This window comes from Euleptes europaea, chromosome 14, assembly GCF_029931775.1.
Source record: "Euleptes europaea isolate rEulEur1 chromosome 14, rEulEur1.hap1, whole genome shotgun sequence".
NCBI classification, from domain to species: domain Eukaryota; kingdom Metazoa; phylum Chordata; class Lepidosauria; order Squamata; family Sphaerodactylidae; genus Euleptes; species Euleptes europaea.
Window position 1 is genome coordinate 26140378 of NC_079325.1, and position 24396 is coordinate 26164773.

The 24396-nt window shown below is 46.2% G+C and overlaps 1 protein-coding gene across 1 annotated transcript; it reads right to left on the reverse strand.

Annotated features, from left to right (window-relative positions):
* Positions 1 to 18135, reverse strand: CHMP7 (charged multivesicular body protein 7). Its single transcript, XM_056860219.1, has 10 exons — positions 17846 to 18135; positions 14435 to 14609; positions 13987 to 14172; positions 12078 to 12211; positions 11791 to 11839; positions 5025 to 5144; positions 4516 to 4614; positions 4014 to 4074; positions 1348 to 1527; positions 1 to 405 (listed from the first exon to the last, which is right to left on the reverse strand). Exons 1-10 carry the CDS (start codon positions 18133 to 18135, stop codon positions 341 to 343), a joined length of 1359 nt encoding a protein of 452 aa, XP_056716197.1. The 3' UTR covers positions 1 to 340.
* Positions 18136 to 24396: the final 6261 nt, after the last annotated feature.

Genomic DNA, 24396 nt, shown 5'->3' on the forward strand with positions numbered 1-24396 from the left:
TCACACCTAGGTTGAGTTCTGTTAAGTGTTAAGCGGGCTCTCATGGGTGGCACATTAAAATACCAGCAGGAGCCAACTTGCCAGAGAAGAGAGACCATTACTGGCAACACAGGTGAGCAAGTCACTCAGGAACACTGTAGTTTGGCACTGAAAGAGACAACAGCAACAGCAGTTGGGGTCTGTTTGAAAGAGGATGGATTGTCACAGCAGTACATCCCGTCTCTTCCCCCCAAAAAGTGCTGTCTAGCAAGGAGGGGGCATCAGCCCACATTCCACAAGTTCTTTAAGAACGATCATCAAAATTAAGACATCTTCATAGCAGGAAGCTGATTTGGAGCCATTAGAGATGCAATTCCAGAGCTCTTTCGGACTGCGAGGAGCCTGAATTAGTCTTTTGTGCCAATCCTGTAAACGAAGCAAAAGCATAAGTAGGTGATGGGAGAAAAAAATCAAACACAACTGTAGCTATAACTGAAACAAGGCTGTTACATATATTTAATTGCGGTCATTCCTTGGGATGGATCCAAATTAAATTTTCTGCTAATCAAAGGGGAGGCATAATTTCCACCAATTTCCCTTTCCTGCTGCAAACCCACAACATGCCTTCCAAACTGCCCCCATGCCATTCGTGAGGGTCCTCTACCCCCAGCAACAGCTCTTTGGGGAGATCAGTACACTGCAGACGGAGGCAGGAAAGTTATGTTCTGCTGACAGAAGGGCCTTCCATTAGCAGAAAAATCAGTCTGGTTCCAATCTTAGACTAAGAGTCTTAGACTCTTTACCCTTCCATCCCTTTGTCTCTTGTCAGAATCTCCAAATTAAAGCTGAGTTTGTAAGCTCCCTAAGACAAGGTTCTATCTTCTTTATAGCACTTCTCTGTAAAGTGCTATTTAGGATAGGATTTATCATAATAAAAATGATAGATGCCTAATTCCTGTTAAATAGTTGCCTTTTCTTAACAGGTTCCCGATAATTTTTTAACAAATGTTTAGTAAGTGGCAAGCTAGACTAGCTCTCAAGACACATGAGATATTTTTTTGTCCTAAGGATGATCCTGCAGTGACTCTGCCTCTCTAGGGTCTAGCGTAGCTAAACTTCAGCTGAATGAAGAAGCTGTAGAACTGAGTAAGATTCATACACAAGGTGGTCAGATGATTTCAACCACAAAGAAAAGAAAAGCTCCCTTAAGAAAAATAGTTTTGTACCAGCACAACTACCCAGCAAAGAATCCTCTCATCACCAAAAAATGAGGATATATCTGAGAAAAGAAGCATATTAAGAAAGGAAGGCCAGAGTGCTGGTGATGAGTCCTTTGAAGGCAACGTCAGACCCAAGAAAGAAACCTACCTCCATCTGAAAGCGTCAGCTTCTCCAACTCCGCTTCAAGCTCAGCATCCGATATGCTGGGAAGCACCACAGACTCAGGAAACAAGGGTTTCTGGGGAACAGAAGGCAGGTCTGGAAGATCTTTGGAAGAGTCCAGGAGGAGATTATGCAGTTCCTTTTCCAGTTCCTCAGTGTCAGCCTCTGAGATTAGAAAACAAACACATTTGGTCACAGAATATGGGCCAATCTTATGCACGATGACTTGGAAGTAAGTCCTGCTGAGTTCAAAGCTGGGTACTGCAACCTTGTGAATGGAAGATGAGCTTAGAAATGTGTAGCAAAAAGACAGACTACAACCCTGTGATGATCAGGAAATGCAAGGGCTCAAAAAAACTCATTATTTTGGATAACCAATTCACAACTATTAAAAATGCAATTCTTTTGTTCTGGCGTTGCTGTGCCCTTGGAGAAAGAGACCTGCCCAGGCTCTTCAATACTAACCCATGCTTTTGTTTTTGCATTTTGCTTTGCATCAATGCAGTTACTTGCAACTGCTCACCCAGGGGTCCCCAATCTTGTCAAACCTGAAAATGCTCTGGAAGTTTGAAGGCAAGAGGTGGGCACCACCACACAATCGCTCCCACAGGGTGCCAGGGACATTCACAAAACCTTGGGAGGCTGAAAGCCTCCTACTATGATGGAGACAGCTGTTTCTGCACGGGTGCTCCCTGAAGACACAAAGGTGATGCCTCCTGGATTCTTCAGAAGCACCTCCTCCACCAAGAAGATGGAGTAAAGGTAGAACTGGCTCGGCTTTGGGGAAGAGAAGTTTTGCTGAAGAAACGCATTAGCAGGCACCACATTGGGAATCACTGCTCTAATTATCTTATTTATTTTATTAGACTTATAGCCCGCCCTCCCCGCAGAAGCCTAGGCTATCCAATGGCTGCCAACAAGTTGTGATGCAGGTACGGAAAACTGCCTGCAGTTAACTTCCTGCTGCAAAGATAACTGGCTTTTAAAGAGGAAGATCAGACCATTCAACACAAGCCCATCAAGGTAAGAATCTTCATCTAGTTCAAATTCCAGTTTGGAGGGATCTTTTTAAACAATCCTTCATATTAAACCAAGTGCTGGAACAGAAAGTATTACGATGAATGGTAGTTAGCCTGCCAATCAAACTCTGAATGTAATGGAAAAATAGCAAAGATTCTGTAAATCAAACAGTCCCACTCAAAACTCCCATGTAGTAAGATCAAAAGCAGTGCGCCACATGCTTGTTAAAAAGGGGTCTTTTCTTGCTTCAGGCCACCCAGGAATGTGGGTGACCATGACAACCATTAAAGGTGTTAAATTTGAGATATCATAGTGGGTGGAGAGAGAAAGAGTGCACAGATGCTTATTTAAATAGAAATGTTGGGAAAATATCTAACAGTGGAGTGCTGTATCTAAGACCCAGAAGGGCTGACACAAACTACAACATGGGAGCATATCAATATATCTAATTTTCATTATAGCCAAATCTGATGATACTAAAATTCAGAAACCGGAGCCATGAACAGATAAGCAGATCTATCTACAAACCTGTAAAATGTCCTAGGTTTGCAGAAAAATCTGTAAGAAACACACACACATGTTGGGGATTAAAAAACCCTAAATGATGCAACTTCATAGCATCTGCTAGGCAACCACAACAGTATTACCAGTCTTTCAGCCTTGGTTTCTGACAGTAAAAAGCAGGGGGAGGGGACAAAGCCCTTTCCAGGGCTGTTCTGGCCTTTGAGGGAAGACTCATCAGGGCCAGGCCTGGCTGCAACCAGCCAAATTACTTGCTACCACCTGGCATGTATGATTCCCACAGGTCAGCTGCTTTAACAGCAGCCACCCCACAAAAGCCAGTGTGGTACAGTAGTTACAGTTTCAGACTAGGATCTTGTAGACCGAGGTTTGAATCACCCCTCTGTCACAGAAGCTCACTGGGTAAGCTTGGTCCACTTATACATTCTTAGACTAATTTAGGTGAGGTTATAAATGAAGTACATAATAAATATAGCTGAAGCTGGGGGGGGCAGATAAAAGGAGAAAGGGAGGAGAAAAGGGAGGATATGGGGCTGCCAAGAGAGGAAAAAGAGGAAACTGTGGGGAAGGTGACAGAGGGGAAAGCGATGTGTGTCGTCGTCGTCCCCACAAGCCATTGCAGGTTCCCCAGCAGCTGGAACTGTGCAGACGTTTCACAGGGAGAGGCTGCCAAGGGGAGGGAAGAAGGGAACTCTGAAGACAGGGATCAGAAAAAGGTAGGTTAGCTGGTAGGTGGGAAGGAAAGAAGAATGTTGGAAAAGGGGAGATGCCAAGGGGCTTTCATAGAAGGGAAAGAAGAAATGGGGGAAAGAAAAATGAAATCCCTCTACAAGTCCTTGTGGGTCCCCCACTGTGCAAAACTAATCAGCTATTCCTAACTATCATAGCTTGTAGAACTGTAATGCATGCCAGCTGAGAAATACAGTTTCAGGCAACAGGAACCCCCATATGAATCTATTTCCTTTTTAAGGAATGAAAGAACAGCTGCATTTCAACAGTTAGGAGTATTAGAATCATGTAAAAAAAAAACTTCCAAAATGCCTGGATGTGAGGTTGTAAGGAAGAAAATTTAATAAGACCAACTTTGGACCTAACTAGTTTGCACTCACCTGAGCCATTGATTCCTATTCCTGCTAAAGTTTGGGATACTTCATCCTGGGTGTCACAAAGCTGGAAAAGAAGCATAAGTACAAACCTCTATTACTTTTGAGCAAGTCTTTCCTCCAAGAAGCTCATGGTAGCGTACAAGGCTCCCCCCACCACTTTATCCTCACAACAACCCCATGAGGAAGGATAGACCCTTGCAACTGCCCCAAGAATAGCTAGAGAGTTTCATGGCTAAGTAAGGATATGAACCACAGTCTCCTTGGTCTGTCCAACATGCTAACCACTGCACATCCTCCCCCACCCACAAGCATCTGAAATAAAGTCCACTAAGAATGATTCCATATAGGCAAAGCTGAGCAATACAGAAGTTACTATGCACAAAGCTTTGAAACAACCTGCAGTTATATTCAGATGGATCTAGAATCTCCAGTCTAAACCAACTAGCACACTTCTCCCACATATGCACTCTCTCTTTGCTTAAGCAATCCCTTTCTCCTGAAGTACCTCTTGGATTTGATCCACCAGATTCTCTGCCTTCTCCACCGTTACATCTTTCATTGATAGCTTCAGAGCTCCCACTCCAGCTTGATAGGCATTAAATACCTTAGTGGGAAGAAAGAGTGGGGCGTTACTTTTGAAACACCTTCAACCATCTATTGCAATTTTACCTTTAATGGCTCTCCTATCTCAGAAATTACTTGCCTGAAAGCAAGGCACAAAGAGAAACCAAGTGGAACCAAGTGACCCACAATGGGCAGAGTGCCCTACAACAAGCACTAGGCTAACAATAGTATAGCATGCACTGTGTCAGAAAGGAATGCTAGAAGAGAAGGGAACGATATTTGCAGCTGGGTTAAGACAAAAGCAAACAAGCCCCAACATTCACAAAGTAATTCAACATCAGAGTGAAAAGAATTATGTTTCCAGTATTAAGCAGATATACAAAGAAAAAGCTTGGAGAGCTATATCAAACAAAAACACACAATGCAACAGACACACAAACAGAAAAATACCATCTGATCTGTCTGAGAGGCATATATCCGATCCAAAATCCCTTGTACCACATCCAGCTTGGAGTGAAGTTCTGCAATGCGCCTTTCTGTTCTTCGCCTGGATTTCAAAAATCTCAGAGCCTAAGAACATTAAAAACCCATTTTGGATTAAAATAAACCCAGACATATTTGGAAAAAAAATGCTCTCTTAAAGCAATAACCTCTGGGCAGGACAGCACATAGGACTCATCTAAAACACTCCCTTCACTATCATATCTAGCAACTGAGGGCCTAGCTGGTTTAGACATTGTCCTGGGTATAACTGCAGGTATCTTTACTTTATGGTACACCTACAGGCATGTTCACATCTCTCCTCCCCTTTGTACCTGTGCCCACTCTGTTTCCATGTTCTTATAGCTGAGTTCACACACCCTGTGAAGCTTCTTCCACTGAGCAGAAAGAAATTGAACTATGCACATAAGTTGGTTTTAAAGAGTACATACAAAAACTAGGTTGATCAGGCGGGTTATAGCAAGAGCAATCCAAAATGAAAAAAGGAAACAACATGAAATTGCAAGAGTGGCAAATATCTGCTCCCCTGTTCTCCACTCTATGCCCATGAACTTATGTTTTCTATTGCAACTGATTTTAATTATAAATTGTTTTGGAAACCAATCTGGTGGAGAAGTGAGATGGATGCCTTGGTCCTTACCGTGAAGGCTCTTTCTCTTCCGAGGCGAAGGGCATCTCAGGATTGGGTGTTTTCCCGCTGCTTCCAGGAGGCAGGACTAAAGGAAACTTCCTGTCTCCTTGGCGGGAAGACCGCCCACTATCCTCAGTTACTTGCTTGCCTAGCTCCTAGAGAATTGCTAAACAAGGCTGAGAACAGTACACATGTAAGGAAAAAAACAGGAGTGTTAAAAACATTGAACAGTGAACCTAAATGACCCCGGAGGGTTAATTGGAAACTGGGCCGCCAAAACGGGCGGAAAAAACTTGAGAACTTCAAGTCCAAACGCACTGCTTGAGCGTGAACAATCAGGTGTTGGCCGAGAGAGCGCCGTGCATTTCTTGATCCAATAGACAGTGGAGTCAGGAGCAACCTGGTCTGCAAATGAGTAGATATTCCATCCGGGTGGGCCAGATGCCCTTCGCCTCGGAAGAGAAAGAGCCTTCACGGTAAGGACCAAGGCATCCTTCTCCTCCGAGGCAAGGGCATCTCAGGATTGGGACCTTCTAGAGCTCCCAGAGAGGGTGGGTCAGTTCTGTTCCAGCACGTGTTGGAGGACCCTGCGTCCGAAGGCCGCCTGAGCAGAAGACCAGGTGTTAATTCTGTAGTGCTTGATGAATGTGTTAATAGAAGACCAGGTGGCCGCACGGCAAATTTCGTCAACTGGGGCCTGTCGGTTGAACGCCGCTGAGGTCGCCGAACTGCGAAGGGAGTGAGCAGTGATCCCTTCTGGAGGAGTGACCTTAGCAGCTTTGTAGGCTTCTATGATGCACCTACGCAGAGTGTAGCTTATGGAGGCGGACGACATTCTTAACCCCTTGTTGGGGTTGGAGATATTGATGAACATCGAGTCAGACTTTCGGAACTCTTCTGTTCTATCGATGTAGATGCGGATAGCCCTGCGAAGGTCCAGGGTGTGCCATGATTTCTCGGCCTGACAAGAAGGTTTCGGGCAGAATGATGGAAGAGAGATGTCCTGGGCTCTGTGGAAGAAGGAGTTTACTTTTGGAAGGAAGGCTGGATCCAACCGTAGGACGACCTTATCCTTATGGAAGGTGCACAGGCCCTTGTGGATTGAGAGGGCTCTGAGTTCAGAAACTCTGCGGGCTGAGGTGATAGCCGTTAAAAATAGTACCTTCATCCGAAGGAACTGAAGGGGTATCTTCCTCAGCGGCTCGAATGGGGCTGAGGTGAGAGCCTTTAAGACTAGGTTCAGCTTCCAAGTGGGGAAGCGGTGGATGGTCGGTGGGCGCATGTGTGTGACACCTTTTAGGAAGGCAGAGATGTCCCTGTGTTGAGAGGTGGCAACGCCCTCTATAGAAGGAACGACTGTGGAGATGGCTGCGATCTGACGTTTGAGAGTTGAGGCTGATAATTTAAGCCTCACGCCCTCCTGTAGAAATTCCAATATCTTGCTAACTCCTGGATTTAAGGGGTTCACTTTCTTTCTCTGTCCCCATCTAACGAAGGCCTTCCAGGATGCAGTATATATTCGTCGCGTCGATGGCTTGCGAGCTTCTAGGATGGTAGCCACCACCTCTTGTGAGTATCCGCAAGCTAGGAGTCTTGAGCGCTCAAGAGCCAAGCGGTCAAGCAGAACCACTGGGGCTTTGGATGAGTCAGAGGGCCCTGCTGAAGCATGGTTGGAGAGGTTGGGATCCTCCAGGGCTCCTGGATGGAGAGGTTGCGGAGTGTCGCAAACCAGGGTCTGCGTGGCCAAAAGGGGGCCACTAGAAGGACCGTGGCCCTCTCCTGTCGAATCTTGCGCAGGACCTTGGGAAGAATTGGAATCGGTGGGAAAGCGAATAGCAGTCCCTGGGGCCAGGGGAGGAGGAGAGCATCTGTTCCCTCTGCCCTTGGGTGGAAGTACCTGGAAAAGAACCGAGGGGTCTTGTGGTTGGAGGCAGACGCGAAGAGATCTATTACGGGATGACCGAACTTGGCTGTGATGGTCTGGTAGGTCATCTGGTCTAAGGACCACTCTCCCTCTTGCACTGTCTGTCGACTTAGCCAGTCCGCTTGCGTGTTCAGGACTCCGCTGATGTGCTCTGCCTTCAATGATTGCACGTTGGCCTGTGCCCACTTGAAAATCAGGGACGTCTCCTGGTGAAGGGCCGAGGACCTGGTCCCTCCCTGCTTGTTGATATACGCCTTCGTGGTCATGTTGTCCGAGCGCACGAGGACGTGATGGTGTTGAATGTCCTTTGCGAACGCCCGCAAGGCCAGCCGGACCGCCCGAAGCTCCAGAAGGTTGATATGGAGCCCCTTTTCCTGTGGTGACCAACGACCTTGTGCTACCTTGGAATTGAGGGTTGCTCCCCAGCCTTCTAAACTGGCGTCCGTGAAGACTTGCAGCGGATCGTCGTGGAGGTACTTCAGAGCCTTGCCCAGATTGGATGGGTTGGTCCACCATTGGAGGCTGTGCTTCACAGAGACTGGCACTTGGATTAGTTTGTGTGTCTTGCGGGTGATGTGTCTTTGAAAAGGTCGGAGCAACCACTGGAGTGGGCGAAGGTGGAATCTTGCCCATGGAACGATGTTTATGCACGAGACCATGTGACCCATGAGTTTTGCTAGCGCCTTTAGACTGGATCTTCTGTTCAGTATAGTGGCTCTGGCTAGGGTGATTATCTTGTGGATTCTTTTCCGTGGTAGGGAAAGGCTGTTGGTAGTTGAGTTTATGTGGACTCCGAGGTGGATGATGTTCTGGGAGGGTTCCAGGGAGCTCTTCTCCAAGTTGAGGACGTATCCGTGATCCTGTAGGATCTGTGCCACTCTCGCGGTATGCGCCAGGGACTGGTGTCGAGATTGTGCGCAGATCAGGATGTCGTCCAAGTAAGGGTGTACTTGGATAGATTCCTGTCTGAGGGATGCCATGATGGTGATGAGGATCTTGGAGAAGACTCGGGGCGCTGAGGAAAGACCAAAAGGGAGTGCCCGGAACTGGTAGTGTTCCCGGGCATAGGTAAAGCGGAGGAAACGTCTGTGGATGGGGTGGATAGGAATATGAAGGTAGGCTTCTTTTAGATCCAGCGCCGTCATGTAGGTTCCTGGTAAGAGGGATTCCACAATGGAGCGCATTGTTTCCATCCGAAAATGCTTCTTCAGGATCCTGCGGTTGACAAACTTCAAATCCAAAATTGCCCTCCAGTCCCCATTTGCTTTGGGGACTGTAAAAAAGATGGAATACACTCCCTGAAACCATTCTTGGTTTGGGACCATCTCTATGGCTGCCAGTTTTTGAAGATGGAAAATGGCCTGAAGAGTTCTTTGATGTTTCTTCTTGTTTGCTGGAAGTGGGGAAGGAATGAAGCGATCCGGAGGTGGGGTAGAAAATTCCAGGAGGTAGCCCCTGGAAACAATCGGCATGGTCCAGTTGTCGGGGTTCGATTGTTGCCACCTTGTTGCGAACGCTTGCAGTCTTCCGCCGATGGGGAGGGAGCTGGAGTCATTGGGGGTTAGGTTTAGCAAACTTGTCGGATTTATCTGACCGGGTTTGCTGGCCTTGCCTAAGGAATCTGCCGCCCTTACGAAAGGTTCGGGAGTTGGAACTATTGCTGCTCCAAGACCCTTTCCTGGACTCTGATCTGTATCTGAAGGGAGCTCTGGGGGCACGAAAGGACTGGTATCCGGATGGGCGATTGTCCTTTCTCAATTGCTTAGGCATCACGTGTCTCTTGTCCCTAGTTTCCACTAGGATTTTATCCAACTTCTCTCCAAATAACCTCCCCTCTTGGATAGGATAGGCCATCAATGTAGACTTGGCCTTGAAGTCAGCAGGCCAAGCTCTGAGCCACAGTGCTCTTCTGACTGAGGTGACCGAAGCCATGGATTTGGCTGAGAAGGAGATAGCATCCAGAGAAGCATCAGCCATTAAGGAAGTTGCCTTAAGTACCCTATCCAGTCCAGCAACCACACGTTGGTTCTCCTGAGGAACCAGCTGGATAAGTTTCTTTATCCAGAGGTAGGAAGCTCTGGCAAAGATGGAAGTAGTTGCGTTTGCTTGGATCGCCATGGCAGCAGCCTCATGAGCCTTCCTGGTCAGTGATTCAGCTTTCCTGTCTAGTTGGTCTTTGATGGAACCAGCGCCATCCTCAGGAACTAGGCCGGGGTTTTGAAGGTCAATAACTGGAGCCTCCACCAGGGGGACCTTGAGGAGGCTCATTGCATGAGGTGCTAGGTTGTAATTCTTTTTAACCCCACTAGGAATTGATTTCCCTGAGGTGGGGTTGTCCCATTCGTCTGTAACCGCTTGCAGAAAAAATTCTGGAAATGGTACCGTGTTAGTCTGGGGCCTTTTCCTAGGAAAGCACTCCTGCACTCCCCGCTTGCGTTTTGGGGAAGGATCTTCTAAGGCTTCCTGATCCTCCATGAGGTCCAGTGCCAGAAGGGCCTTAGCTAATAGACTCTGAAAATCCTCCCCAGAAAACAGCCTTGGCTGTTGCTCATCTGGAGGGGGAATGTCTTCGTCTGAGTCGTATTCACCTTCCTCGCGCTCCCCTAGATCCGAGGACTGATCCTCCTCTGAGGAAGGGTCCTCATCTTGAAGCCCTGTGGACTGAACTGTGGCCTTCTTGGCCGCCTTAGTGGGCCACTTAGCGGAGGTAGAGGGGCCAGGACCTGGATCCTCTCTATCAGTGCTAGCAGGGTAGGAGGAAGAAGAGTGTGGGGAAGCTTGTTGCACTACCCAGGGGAAGGAGGGGGGAAGCCTCATCTGAAAGGCTTGGAAGGCTTGCCATTGCCTCTGTAAGGCCAGGTTGACCAGGTCACTAGCCTCCTCACTGGAATAGGTCCGCCCCTCACTCCCAGCACTCAAGGGGGGGGGGGTTGCCACCTCCCGCCTGGAGCCCTCCTACCGGTAATCCGACGAGGTTCAAAGGCTGCACCGAGGTAGCAGGCTGAACTGGGGTCGTCTTTTTGGCGGACGATGGAGCAAGCTTGGAAGAGCCGACCTTCAGCTTGCTGGAGCGCCTCTTTCTTCTCTGTGCGCCCGGGAGCGGCGCCACCTTCGGCGCGGCTTTTCGCGCCTTTTTCTTTGAAGGCGCGGGCTCCCCTTCCTCGCCCGATAGCGTTGCCGCGGCTGCCTCCCTGTCCGATGATCCGCCGATGCGGTCATTGGAAGGGGCCTGGGCGGAGTGGACCAGCCCGCCAGCCTGAAAATCCTCGACGGAGAGGAGGTCGTCCTCCCTCTCCGTTGTTGCGTCGGCCATCTTGGATGAGTGGCCGGCTTCTTCTAGTCCCTCGCTAACCCGCCCTAGCGGGAAGGGGGGGACGAAAAAACGAGGGGGGGGAGACTAGAAATACGGGGAGACAAGGGAGGACGAACAGGCACAAAGGGAATTTTTTTTTTTTTTTTTTTTTTTTTTTAAACGAACTAAGCTAGAGCTAGAGGAGGTCGCTGCTCTCCGGAGCAAGGCAGGACAAAGACTGGGGATAGTGGGCGGTCTTCCCGCCAAGGAGACAGGAAGTTTCCTTTAGTCCTGCCTCCTGGAAGCAGCGGGAAAACACCCAATCCTGAGATGCCCTTGCCTCGGAGGAGAAATGAATAATTTCAATTAAGTGAACACTGTGCCTTGTTTTAGATTCTTCTTAGCTTCTCTAGTTCCACAGCTAATCCAAATGTTAATGACTGCAAGGTACAAATACTAGCATAGGCTTGCTTCTGGGAGGGTGGGAGGAACACCTCTGGCTGCTTATTTACCTCAAACACAGACTTCCATTAGAAAAGGAAAGCACAGCCTCCGAAAAAAAATTAAAGGTTCACAAAACTGCAAGGCATTACCATAAAGCCAAAAGCGAATCCTGACAATGCATTTCATTTTTGTTTTCAAAAATGCTCACACAGTGCAGCGGTATGGTACTTTAAGGCATATAGATATGCTAGAAATCAAAAAACTGTATTTATTACACCTACAGGAAAAGGTCCTCACACACCTGTGATACACCCCTCTCCCTCAGGAATAGATTTGGCAGGCTGTAAAATCCTTGAAACTCTGAGAATATACAGGATTGAGGCAGCTTTGCAAGTGTGCATACAATCTTCGCATCTGTACTTACCAACTGCTTTTTCCCAGTTCTGCAAGCACTCCGGGCCTCCTCTTTACACCTACAAAAGCAGAATGCAAGTAGCTCAGTTTTCTAAGAATGAGGGTTGTTATCCTACAGTCACTCTCCAAGCCAATTACAGAAGTATTTCTCTCTCTTTCGTATCCAACAAACAACAAACCGTTTACCAAAGATGCTTTACGAGCTCACAAAGAGAACTTATTCCTGAGTAGCAGTAAAGCAGACATGTTCCCTTGCCTTTCGTAAGGCGTGCAGCTGAGCAATATGGTATGCATTACCTCTCTGCTTCTTGGCCAAGGGATTCCACCTTCTGTGACAGCAGCTGCTCACTCTGCATCAACTGGTACACCCCAATGTCCACATCATTCACTGGGGACACTTTGGCATGAAGACCTCGTGCAAATTTCATTATCTGAAAGAAAATGTTACTGAAAATAGAACCACAAATCTCCCTATCTATATCGCAGGCTCCTATGTTTAAAATGTACAACTTCTTCATGCAACCATTATTTCTTAAACTCGTTTTAAACTTTTAGCCTCTTTGTGTGTGTGTTAAGTGCCGTCAAGTCGCTTCCGACTCATGGCGACCCTATGAATGAAAGTCCTCCAAAATGTCCTATCTTTGACAGCCTTGCTCAGATCTTGCAAATTGAAGGCTGTGGCTTCCTTTATTGAGTCAATCCATCTCTTGTTGGGTCTTCCTCTTTTCCTGCTGCCCTCTTAGCCTCTTTAGTTAACCAATATTTGCTATCCGAGACAGCTACATTTAGCTTAGTGTATTAGACCCTTGAATCAACACTGTCAGTAAAGGCACAGAAGAAAGAGCAATATCAGTAGTCCACTGGAAGCTTGTAAAATCAAATTTGACTACATAGGTATTATAGTATTCTTTCCTATACACAGTGCTTCTTTTCTCTCCCCACCCTTCTCAACTTGTTTGTGGTTTGAATTTAAAAGCCAGAGCTGTCCAGCCATAACAAGATTTTTTCAGATAGCTGCTTTTGCTCATTTCAGAGCATCAGCGATAGAAACTTTATGCAGAAAATTATCTGCAATAATGAATTATCCACAACTATTTTTCCATGGAAAATTTTCTAAAAATGAATTGATTCATAAAATTTATTATCAATATGATAAATGGTGCAATACCAGTCAAACTGGACAGTTTTAATGTTGTAATCAACTTTTTTGAGATGGCTGTTCCTAGGAAGTGTTGTGTGTCCACGTATATAATTATTTATTCTCAATAAAACAGTCCACAAAGCACACCGACTTGTTAGACTTTTCCAACCTGTCCACAATACAAAGTATGAATAAACCACGTTACAAATACAGATACAAATAGGAGCCTCAGGAAATGTACATAATAAAAGAATAATTTTGTTTTAAAATAGCCTCACCTAACAAAATCATAAATATTGAGGATAAAAGTATAAAAAACAAAGTCTAGACAACCCAACAACGAAGTCGAGACAATCCAGTTAGCTTCCAGACTATATATATTACATATATCTATATAATAGAAAGCTCCTTGCACCAGAATAAAGTGCCACTGTTATTGGAACAGATCAGCAAGATCCAACCCATTAAGTGGACTTCACTGAATTCTAAGCCTCTGCCCTGCCATCAAATATATAATTTCAGCTATTTCTGATTACTGGAAGAATTGCTGAAATATTTATACAGCACATAAACTTAACGTGATGTACTTTTTAAAGTTTTGTTTCCTAGATATAATTCCAACAAGTATGCTAAAACAGAACCTGAGTTAATTTAGGATGTCTGAAAAACATCGCAAAAAACCATGATGCTGCACAGAATGGTGACGGTTTTCAACAATCACAAGGTCCACCCCATACTTCACAGCTGCATACATTTAAAGTCCATATATCCCGCAGACTTTTATAAAAGATGGGAACTTCTCCTATTCCCTTGTCTAATATCCTGTCTCCTCGTTTCCACTTTGAATTGTGAAATTATAACTCAACGTAACTCCCTTGCTTTAGTGGTTGGGGTTTTTGCCCAAGATCTTTATTGTCTCCTTAGATTTGTATATTAGAATGGGAAAACTTAGTTTCTGGTAGCAGTCTCATTCCCACTTGGCATTCTGTTCAATTAGTGATAGTCTGTCTTCCATTAGCCACTTGCCCTGAACTCATTCAGCAAGCAGCTAAATTTACTCTGTACCTTATCTCCATTCTGCTCCAGGACTATAACCCTCTTTTCCTTCTGCAGCTGGAGCAGCACCAGACAGAATGTCCTTTCATCTGGGCAGACGGTGGCACACAAGGAACGCAACTCTGAGAGGCCAACAACAGGGTGTGAAGACAGTGTAGAGTTCTGGTGCAGATGATAAACTTCTTCTGCTTTCTCCTAAAGAAAAAAAAAAAACCAGCAGCATTTAACTCCATTTGCTGCCTATATAGCCAGCACCAAACATTCAGAAAGGGCAAGATACTGCAAGAGATGATATCCATCACACCAAGTCCACAAAACAATATGGTGAAGTACTGGCATTCTCAATTCATCCTGAATGAAGGCAGCTCAGACAACATAGCAAATTTATTTATGATATTGAAGCAGACCATTAAAATCTGGTGAGATAAAACCCCTAATTAAAAACCAGAAGACCTACTTGAAGTAATTCCACATATATCAAGATCTCCTCCTCTTCCGGCACTTTGCTGTCACCTAAGACACTGGACAGAGTCCACTTCAGGGGCTTCAGAATAAAAACTCCCACACCCCAGGAGATCCAGCTGCTGTCTACACTTGCCATGAAGTCAGATTCTCGCTGCAACTTGCCACGTCTAATTACAGAAAAGACAGTGTTGTTATGGAATACACACATTCTCCAATCCCCTCCTTAGGACCCTGAATCTCTCAGAAACACCAGCATTTCTTCCCACTATTTAAAACTCAAGGTCCTTAACTTTTGCATCTACCCCAGTCAATCACTTTTGCATCTACCCCAGTCAATCATGTACACACATGAACACATGAAGCTGCCTTCTACTGAGTCAGACCCTTGGTCCATCCAAGTCAGTATTGTCTACTCAGACTAGCAGAGGCTCTCCAGGGTCTCAGGCAGAGGTCTTTCCCATCACCTCCTTGCCTGGTCCCTTTAACTGGAGATGCCGGGGATTGAACCTGGGACCTTCTGCATGCCAAGCAGATGCTCCGCCACTGAGCCACAGCCCCTCCCAAGAGTTTCTGTCAACATAAGAACATGTACTTTGCAACACAAGGGTGCCTGTTTAGGAAGTCAGCCCTGCAAAGCTCCATGCATGCGATGGGTCTTCTCCGACCCCACCTGCACACCTGACCAGGTGTGTGCATGGCGGGGGGGGGGGAGAGAGAAGCCGCCTCCCTCTCGGGAAGGGTCGGAGGAGCCGCCTAGCCGTGACTCGGCCTCTGCCGCAGCGGGCTGGCCCCTCTGCTCTGCCAGCAGCCAGAGCTGCTGGGAAGGCCAGCGAGGGGAGGCCGCGGCCCCACAGGCCCCGGCTGGGAGCTGGACTCACCTTCGGCCTGTAGAGCCACCTCCGCAACCGGCTCAGTAGTATCCCCAATCCTTCTTTGCATCCGCATTTGTTAACTTTCACCGCTTCCCTGCCCATGAACAGTTCATGTTTCCTCCCACCAACAGAAGCACACAGTAACTCCTTGTATAAAAGCAAAAATAGCATGCCTTTTCTTACACTTTTATCACAACCTTACTATAAGGAGTTCAGGTTAGAATATATGGTTGTCCCACTTTAACTCTTTCAAGCCTGGAGGTTAGGCTGACAGACAGCTCACTGGGTGCTCTTGAGCCAATCACCAATTAGTGTTGGACTTACACCAGGGTGAGGTGCGTTCAAATCCCCACTAAAACTACAATGACCCTTCTTACTGAATGACCTGCTTGGACCAGTCAGTATCTCTCAGTCCAACCTTCCTCACAGGGTTGTTAGGAAGACCGGGCGTGTGTGTGTGCAGAAGATACCAAACCAGTGCTCTTTCTTGAAAAGTCAGAATAGCAATGTTATAAATAAATAAGGAGTCCATCTCACTGCGATCACCAATTTCTTAACAAAGAGCAAAAATCATGTTAGCAAATAAATGGCTGCTGAAGGCCTCATTAAGAAGACCAATTCAAAAGATTCTGGGACAGTCTGCATAATTATGCTTACGCATCTGGTAAGAATCCATGGCAGTCAGAAATGTCAAACAAGGAAAACTGACAGTGGGTAGCCGTGTTAGTCTGTCTGCAGTAGTAGAAAAGGGCAAGAGTCCAGTAGCACCTTAAAGACTAACAAAAATATTTTCTGGTAGGGTATGAGCTTTCATGAGCTGTGGCTTCACCCGACTGGAACAGATGTTTCCATCTGAGTGTGCTGATGGAAACATTAACGCTTTGCATGAGAAAAATATACAATTTGGTTGCATTACTTATGTCTAAGGAACAGCATCAGATGCAACTGAATGCCGACAGAGCTTGATACATTGGGTTATTAAGTGTAAGATTTTAATATACTAAAGATGAAGCTAATACACGAGAACAGTGGGATGGATATTAGAACTGAACCGTGACAAGTTCCAAAGCCATAAATAGAGCCTACTGCCTGCTTAACACACTTCTTCGCCCCTAACTGCCTGTTTCCTTTCCTTTCATCCCTTAGAACAGGGGTGGGGAACGTCAGGCCCAGGGGCCGTTTAAGGCTCGCGAAGTCATTTGGTCTGGCCCTTTGTGGGTCCTGGCAGATCTCTAGCTCAGAAGGATCTAAGACTGGTAATCCCCCCCCTCCCGCGGACAGGAATAGCCTCTATTCAAGGCGGATGTGAGTTTGTTTTGCCGAAAAAAGGAACCTTTTCCCCCACTTGCAGAAGAGTCGTTAGCTATGGAGATGCTAGGACTGCCCAAGAAAGCTGCCTGCTTGGGGCTTGGTCGGCTAATTTTTAAGTTGATAATTTTGTATGGCCCTCAAATGATGTTATAAATATCCAAATGGCCCTTGGCAGAAAAAAGGTTCCCCACCCCTGCCTTAGAAGCTCCTTGATCAATTGATCTTGAGCAGCATATATCTAGTGTTGGAGGGATGTCAGTGTTCCCCTTATCTGCAGATTTAAGAAGAAGAAGAGTTGGTTTTTATATGCCTACTTTCTCTACCACTTAAGGGAGACTCAAACCGGCTTACAATCACCTTCCCTTCCCCTCCCCACAACAGACACCCTGTGAGGTAGGTGGGACTGAGAGAAAGTGACTTGCCCAAGGTCACCCAGCTGGCTTCCTTTCCTTTTCCTTTTATCCCTTAGAAGCTCCTCTTGAGCAGCATATCTCTAGTGCTGGAGGGATATAAGGACTGAAACAAACCTTGCCACTGACAATGTAGCCTTGGGGTCCCTATCACTTAGTAAAAAAGGCATTATGTCCGTCACAGAGGCATTGGATTTGTATATTAAAAGGGGGGAAATATAGTGCGATCGAAGTTCCTCGTAAAAGCGGCCTTCCAAAAGGGCATGGGCTAATGAGTCAATAGAGCCAGTAGAGCAAGGGCAGATCCTGTCCTGAGTATGGTATATTCAGGATTCTGCCCTGCATTACCATAGAAGGGTTAGCATTCAGTCTAGCCAAGCAAAAAGCTCTACAGCACTGGTTCCCAACCAGGGGTCCGCGAGAACTAAATGTCCGCGAAACAAAGTTATACACCCATAATAAATTAATATTTTCAATTCAAAGTTCTCTACTATAAAACTATATATTCAAATATTATTCTAAGTTTAATGTTTAACTAACAGTTATGATTAAAGTTTATTTTCAAATTCTCGGGATTTTTATTTTGAACCTTGGGGTCCCTGCACCGAACAAAAAAGTCCTAGTGGTCCCTGGTCAAAAAAAGGTTGGGAACCACTGCTCCACAGAGACGAGGAGTTGTCAGAGAAGCTGCCTGTTTGCGACCTAAGTTCCAACCCAGATGAGGGAACTGGCCGCGGCCCTCGGAACACAACTCTGCACATGCTCAGAGGCGCTCGTGGTTCACCCAAACAGAAGGCCCATCGGCGGTACCTGAGCAGCTCGCGCAGCACGGTGCCCAGGCCCAACGGGACGCTGCCCCGCCGCTCGAAGGCGTGCTGGAGCTCCCGCAAACAAGCGCGCACCTCCCCCCGGCGCCGCCCCCGCCTCAGCACCAGCTCGCTCCAAAACCCCATCTTGCTGTCCCAGTCGGCGGCGTTGACGTCCCGACTCTGCTTGAAGGCGGAGAACAGGAAGGCCATGCGTTCTTCGTCCGCCTCCCATTCCGGGGGCACGTCTCCCTCCGGGACAGGCGCGACGCGCGCCTGCTCCGGCGAACACATCTAGGCGAGCCCCCCGGCTTGGGCCTAGCTCCCTTCGCCTCTCCCTCAGCCAGGCGTTGCCTCAGAGACGGGGCGCCCCAACACCACGCATGCGCCGCCGCCAGACTGCGCATGCGTGAAGAAGGCGGGCGACGGCCGCGAATCCAAGCACAGGGAAAGGGGAAACGAGAGGAAGGAACGTCCAGCTCTATACTTCCGGTTTGGTTCGAACTTTCACTTTATGCTGTTGGGTGTGTGGGGGAGTGGGCGTGGTCACGTTTGCATTCGCTTGACACACGTGGACGCACATGAAGCTGCCTTATACTTTTTATATATATATATGTATATATATATATGTATATATATATATAAGTTTTTATTATTTTTTGTTAAAGTAAAAAAAATTATATAGAACATAAATCATAAAAAAAACAGATACAAAAAGAGCACTTATACAACCATTGCAATTACAGTGTATAATATAATTTTTAAAATATATAGTGATCTAATATCCACCACCCACCTTAACAGTGTATCCCATCACCACTGGACTTCAGGAGAAGTGTTTTGACAGTATTTAACATTGTTATTATTGCTTTTGTTTTTTTAAAAAATTGTATATAATTCATTAACTATTTTAATAAGCTGCCTTATACTGAATCAGACCCTGGGTCCATCAAAGTCAGTATTGGCTACTGAAACCGGCAGCGGCTCTCCAGGGTCTTTCACATCCCCTACATGCTTAAAGGTACTTGCTTAGTCCCTTTAATTGGAGATGCCGGGGATTGATCCCGGGACCTTCTGCATGCCAAGCAGAGGCTCTACCACTGAGGGGAATCGCTTAACTAGGTTCACTTTTTAAAAACCAGCACAGTAGATTTTTGTGTGTGGAAATATCTATCTGGGGATCTTTTTCTGCTTTCCCAGTTTTCAGTATGGGAAAAGTTCAGGTGATGTGAGATAATGATAGTATTGGTGTGAAATATATATAAATCCTAATTTGAAATCATTTTACTGCCGGAATGCAGTTTAGTAATGTGTGCATGTAATGTGCTGTGCTATACACGTGAACACATGAAGCTGCCTTATACTGAATCACTTCCTTGGTCCATCGAAGTGAGTATTGTCGACTCAGACTGGCAGCAGCTCTCCAGGGGTCTTTCACATCACCTATCTGCCTAGTCACTTTAACTGGAGATGCCGGGGATTAAATTTGAGACCTTCTGCATGCCAAGCAGATGCTCTACCACTGAGCCACGGCCCCTTATAGCGGAGACCTCTGGTAAGACATTGTATTTCACCAATAAAGATCAAAACGATAGGTCTTAAAGCCATCTTTAGAGAGCTGTTGCGATTGTTTTCCACCAAAGCGCCAAATAAAATATGGGGGTCAAAATTGAGTTTCTTATTGGAGGTGGTGGCTGGAGACCTCCCACTATTACAACTGTTCTCCAGGCTACAGATATCAGTCCACCTGGGGAAAAAATTGTTTCTTTGGAAGATGGCCTCTATGGCATTATACCCCACTGAGATCCCACCCCAAACCCACCCTCCTCAGGCTCCACCCCCAAAATCTCCCAGGTATTTCCCAACCTGAAGCTGGCAATCGTCATTGCAATGTATTTCGTTGGTGTAAGGACTATGCTGAACTATTGAACTGCTAAACTGTTGAACTCAGCTGTGCTGAACTGTGCTGAACTTGAGGCTCTGCTCCAGGCTCCATCGTCCGTTTTTTCCTATTGGACAGTGGACTTGGGGCGTCCAACCACAGACTGGGGGGGAGGTGGCTCTGGGTGGTTGGGAACTGTATATAAGTTGAGGTGTTTTGCAGTTAAGTTAGTTCTCTTTTCCCGGTTAGCTGGATAAAGCGGTTGCTGTTGGAACTCTGTCTGTGGCCTTGTGTGTAACCTACGCATACATGCCGTAATAGTAATCATAATGCAGGTGAATGATGAGGGTGGCAACACTGGACTGCACTGCAGAATTGTTATAAACAACTATATTTTTACAGCATGTATAGAGGGTTGGACTGGGACACTGATCGCCAACGTGGTGGCCGTGGGCACCATGGTGCCTGTTGACACCTTTCCTGGTGCCCATCAAGTCTTTTTAGGAAGTGGGTGGGCCAGGTATGGCTTTTGCCCAGCAAGTCTTCTGATTGACCACTGGAGGTTTGATTGGCTGTGCAGATTTATTTAATGTTGCTTTGGCAGCAGCTGCCACCACAGCACAAGGATCTTCACTGTGTTACTGAAGTTAAGCTGTGGCACTCATTTTGTGGCTGGCTGCGCCTCCTGCGGCAGCCATTTTGTGGCAGCTGTTTTGTTGTTGTGCCCACGATCCCATGTCAGAATCCCAAATATGCCCGCAAGCTCCAAAAGGGGACCCCTGGACTAGGAGCTGAGATCCAGGTTCAAATGTCTATTTTGCCATGGAAGCTTGCTGAGTGATCTTGGGCCAGTCACACAAACTCAGGCTAACCTACGTTACAGGGTTGTTGTCAGGATAAAATGAAGGAGAGGAGAATGGTGCAAGCTGCATCAGGACCCCATTCAGAAGAAAGATGGGGTATAAATGAAGTAAATTAAATTAATTGTGTGTCCTGTTTTAAACCTGCAATCGTATGGGGCTCCTAACACTGTTCTAGATTACAGGTTAAACTATGCAGCACTTTCCGCACATTTGCTGGACATTCGTAGACTGTATGCAGATGTGTGCTGAATCTCACAACCATGTGTGTACACACACACACATATATACACTGAACGAGTAAGCATGTTAGTGCAATCTGGACTCTGGTGTTTTGAGTACCAGTCTCCATGTGAGGTTCTCCAGCTGCCCTCAGCAATCCCAAAAAGTCACTTGCTCAGACAGGTAGATCTTAAGCAGATAAACGTTTATTCAGGAACACGCAGATACAGCATGATGAGCAATCCACAAGTTCAAAGCTGCTAATGACCAGTAAACCTACACAGCAACCCCTTTAAGCATTCAAGCGGCCTTGGAATTGGCAGATAAGAGAGCCTACAAGAAACAGGGAGCAGAAGCAGGGAGGGGGAGCAAGGAATGAGCTCAGCTATAATATCGGAGATGCCTGCTGAAAGCTCAAGGACGCAAGAGAGCTCAGAAAGCGAAACTAACTCAGACCATAACATTGGAGTTGCCTGCTGAAAGCCCAAGGACGGGCAGGGGGGTGAACGGGAGCCATCTGGGCAAGGACCTGCTGGCAGATTTGCAGCCAGGTTCGAGTGGGAGCATAAACTAATTTTAAGAAATAAAATAAAAAATAGCAAAAGCATATGAAAATGGAGATGGTTATCTAACCAAATCCTTAAAGCAAATTCGTGTTCCTCCCTAAGAAACCTGGACAACGTCCATCCGGGTTGTCTACTGGGTTTTTTTGAGGCTGATGAAGCTGCTTATGGTGAAAACGCCAGAAATATCCGGAAAAGCGTTTCCTCTTCGTCTTTGCTTGCGGTGTCGCAACGGCAAGACTTAGAACAATTGAAATTGACATCATATTCACCCAATTGAAGTAGACTTTGCTTCATGTCCTTTTGGAAATAGCCAGTGTGCTTATTTGAGCTGTTTACTGTTGAAACAGCTTGGGTACATATTTTTGTATATATTTGTACATAATTTGCCACACTTTAACTGTACCTATCAGTTGTTTTTGCACTCATTGTATTGTTAAATATATGTTTTTGATATCCTTGATTTTTTGAGCTTGCCCTGTTCAGTACCTGGAGGGTGGCAATCCTCCTAACAGTGCATAAGCCTCTTTACAGTATGGCAGATCCTGCCCCAAAGGGCTGGATTAAGATATACTGAGGCCCCGAACTATGCCAAATTTAAGAGCCCCCCACCAAGTAATTTAGCAATCTGTTTGTATTCAGAAGCCTTTCATAATCTGAGGTCCAGAACTGTAGTTTATTTAGCTTGAAGTCCAGCTCTGCCTCAAATCGTCAAAACAGTGTCTGTCTTGACTGCCTGAAGCAGAGGGAGAGCCTTGGTTTTGGGAGACTGCACGTTAACACCTGTTTGCGAGGGATGACTCAGCAAAAGCAAAATTCCCAATGAATGTTCATATACAACTTTTCTGACAAACGTTACCAGTAAAATGAGTAAATGACACAAAGTCTTTGCCATCCAGCAGCCTGATTCAGATCTTAAAGTCCCAGGATTATGCAGGCTGGGTGGGAGGGGGGAAAACTGTGCTTTCCTGCTCCTTGGAATATTCCCCAATATTTCTACAGCTCCAGAACCTTGGATCTTTTGATTGTACTATCTGGCTTCTCCCATTCAAGGACAGTCAAACCCAACATGAAATACACGGATACGGTGACCAACCTCAAGGTGCGGCCTGGAGTTGCTAGACTCACTATGCTTTATTTATTCCCCACTGTCCACTTTAGCTTGAACTAAGGTTGCCAATAAGTGTTGCCAACCTCCTGGCAGTAGCTGGAGATCTCCTGCTATTAAAATTGATCTCCAGCTGACAGAGATCAGTCCACCTGGAGAAAATGGCCGCTTTGGCAATTGGACTCTATGGCATTGAAGTCCCTCCCCTGCCCAAACCCCACCCTCCTCAGGCTCTGCCCCAAAAACCTCCCTCCAGTTGCAAAGAGGGACCTGGCAACCCTAGTTGCTAACCTCCAGGTTGGGCTTGGAGAACTCCCAGAATTACAGCTGAGAAAATGGCTGCTTGGGGTGGGGGTGGGGGCTCATTAAGGTCCCTCCCCCACCAACATTTTACACATGTACAATGTGATAGAAAACCATTACCTATCTGGAAAATCAGGCGAAAGCAAACTTTTGAGGCAGTGTTATTATATAATAGAGCTATATAATACAGTAGAGAACTGAAACCTGACGCTGAGTCACAGCAAGAGGTTCATCTTGCAGATCAGGAGCTGATGATTTCCAGCACCACACCCAGCACCCAACACACCTAAAATCACACTACTCCACTCCCAAGCCTGCCTGGGCAGAATGTCTTCGTTTAGGCTGTCACATGATATAAGCCGGGGGGAAACTAAAAATAGTATTTAATCACTAATTACTCTTTGGTCGTTATGTTTTTGTCTGCTGTCTTTTGTTCATTTGCTTTCTCAAAACTGGCTCATCTCAGCACTTTTAGTCATTTCCTCTGATTACATTTGCATATGATTAAAACTTTTAATGCAGATATTGAAGGATATGCAAGATAACTTTCAATTTATGAAGCAAAACCTGCTGATCACTGTGAAGTCATAATCTACATTTTCTCTTGCATTCCTTAAAATACCAAAATGAAAATAACTCATATCCCTCTTTTCTCCCAATGGGGCCCCGAAGTGGCTTACAACATTGTTCTCCTCCCCTCCATTTTATTCTCACAACCCTGTGAGGTAGGTGAGGCTGAAACAGATTGGCTGGCCCAAGGTCACCCAGCTACCTTCCACGGCAGATAAGGAGAAGAAGAGTTGGTTTTTATATGCCGACTTTCTCTACCACTTAAGGCAGAATCAAACCGGCTCACAATCACCTTCCCCTCCCCACAACAGACACCCTGTGAGGTAGGTGAGGCTGAGAGAGCTCTAACACAGCTGTGACTTGCCCAAGGTCACCCAGCTAGCTTCATGGGGAGGAGTAGGGAAGCCAGCCCAGTTCACCAGATTATCTTCCACTGCTCATGTGGAGGAGTGGGGAATCAAACCCGGTTCTCCAGATCAGAGTCCACCGCTCCAAATCACCGCTCTTAACCACTACACCACACTGGCTCTCTTTTAAACCTGGGTCTCCAGGATTCTGGTCCCGCTCTCTAACCAATATACCACACTGACTCTCATCACTTGAAGTCCCACTGTCAATGGGCTAATTGGACAATGGTCTCACTCAAATCAAGCAGCTTCATATATATTTATAGAGGTATGTAGATATCCACCACCATTTCAGCTGCACAGGTGAGCCTCTCTGGAGACTGTGCTTCATGTTAATCAGTGGGAGCAGAAATGTCATTTACATTTTCCAAAATATTTTGAGCCGGCCGTGAACACTGCAAACTCTTGCTCCACCTTGTAAATTTTCAAACTTGTCTTGAAGCGGCAGCTCACTGCTTAGAAAACCTAATGTGCTGAAAGAAGAACAGACAGCCCCAGCACATAACTACCCAACTTGTAAAAAATTGTGTGACTCAACTATATGCTTAACTGTAGCATATGATTGCTATTGTTCTAGCCAGCAGTTGCTGTGAACCCTGAAACAACGCATTTCCTGTAACAGGAACTAGTCCTTTATATA

Excerpts from the sequence above, each read along its gene's own strand:
- CHMP7 (XM_056860219.1), bottom strand. The coding sequence starts at position 18,135 with ATGTGTTCGCCGGAGCAGGCGCGCGTCGCGCCTGTCCCGGAGGGAGAC. Across the intron at positions 12,212-13,986 it reads TGGAGCAGAATGGAGATAAG|ATAATGAAATTTGCACGAGG; the intron begins GTACAGAGTAAA and ends ATTTTCTTTCAG. Across the intron at positions 11,840-12,077 it reads CTTGGCCAAGAAGCAGAGAG|GTGTAAAGAGGAGGCCCGGA; the intron begins GTAATGCATACC and ends CTGCTTTTGTAG.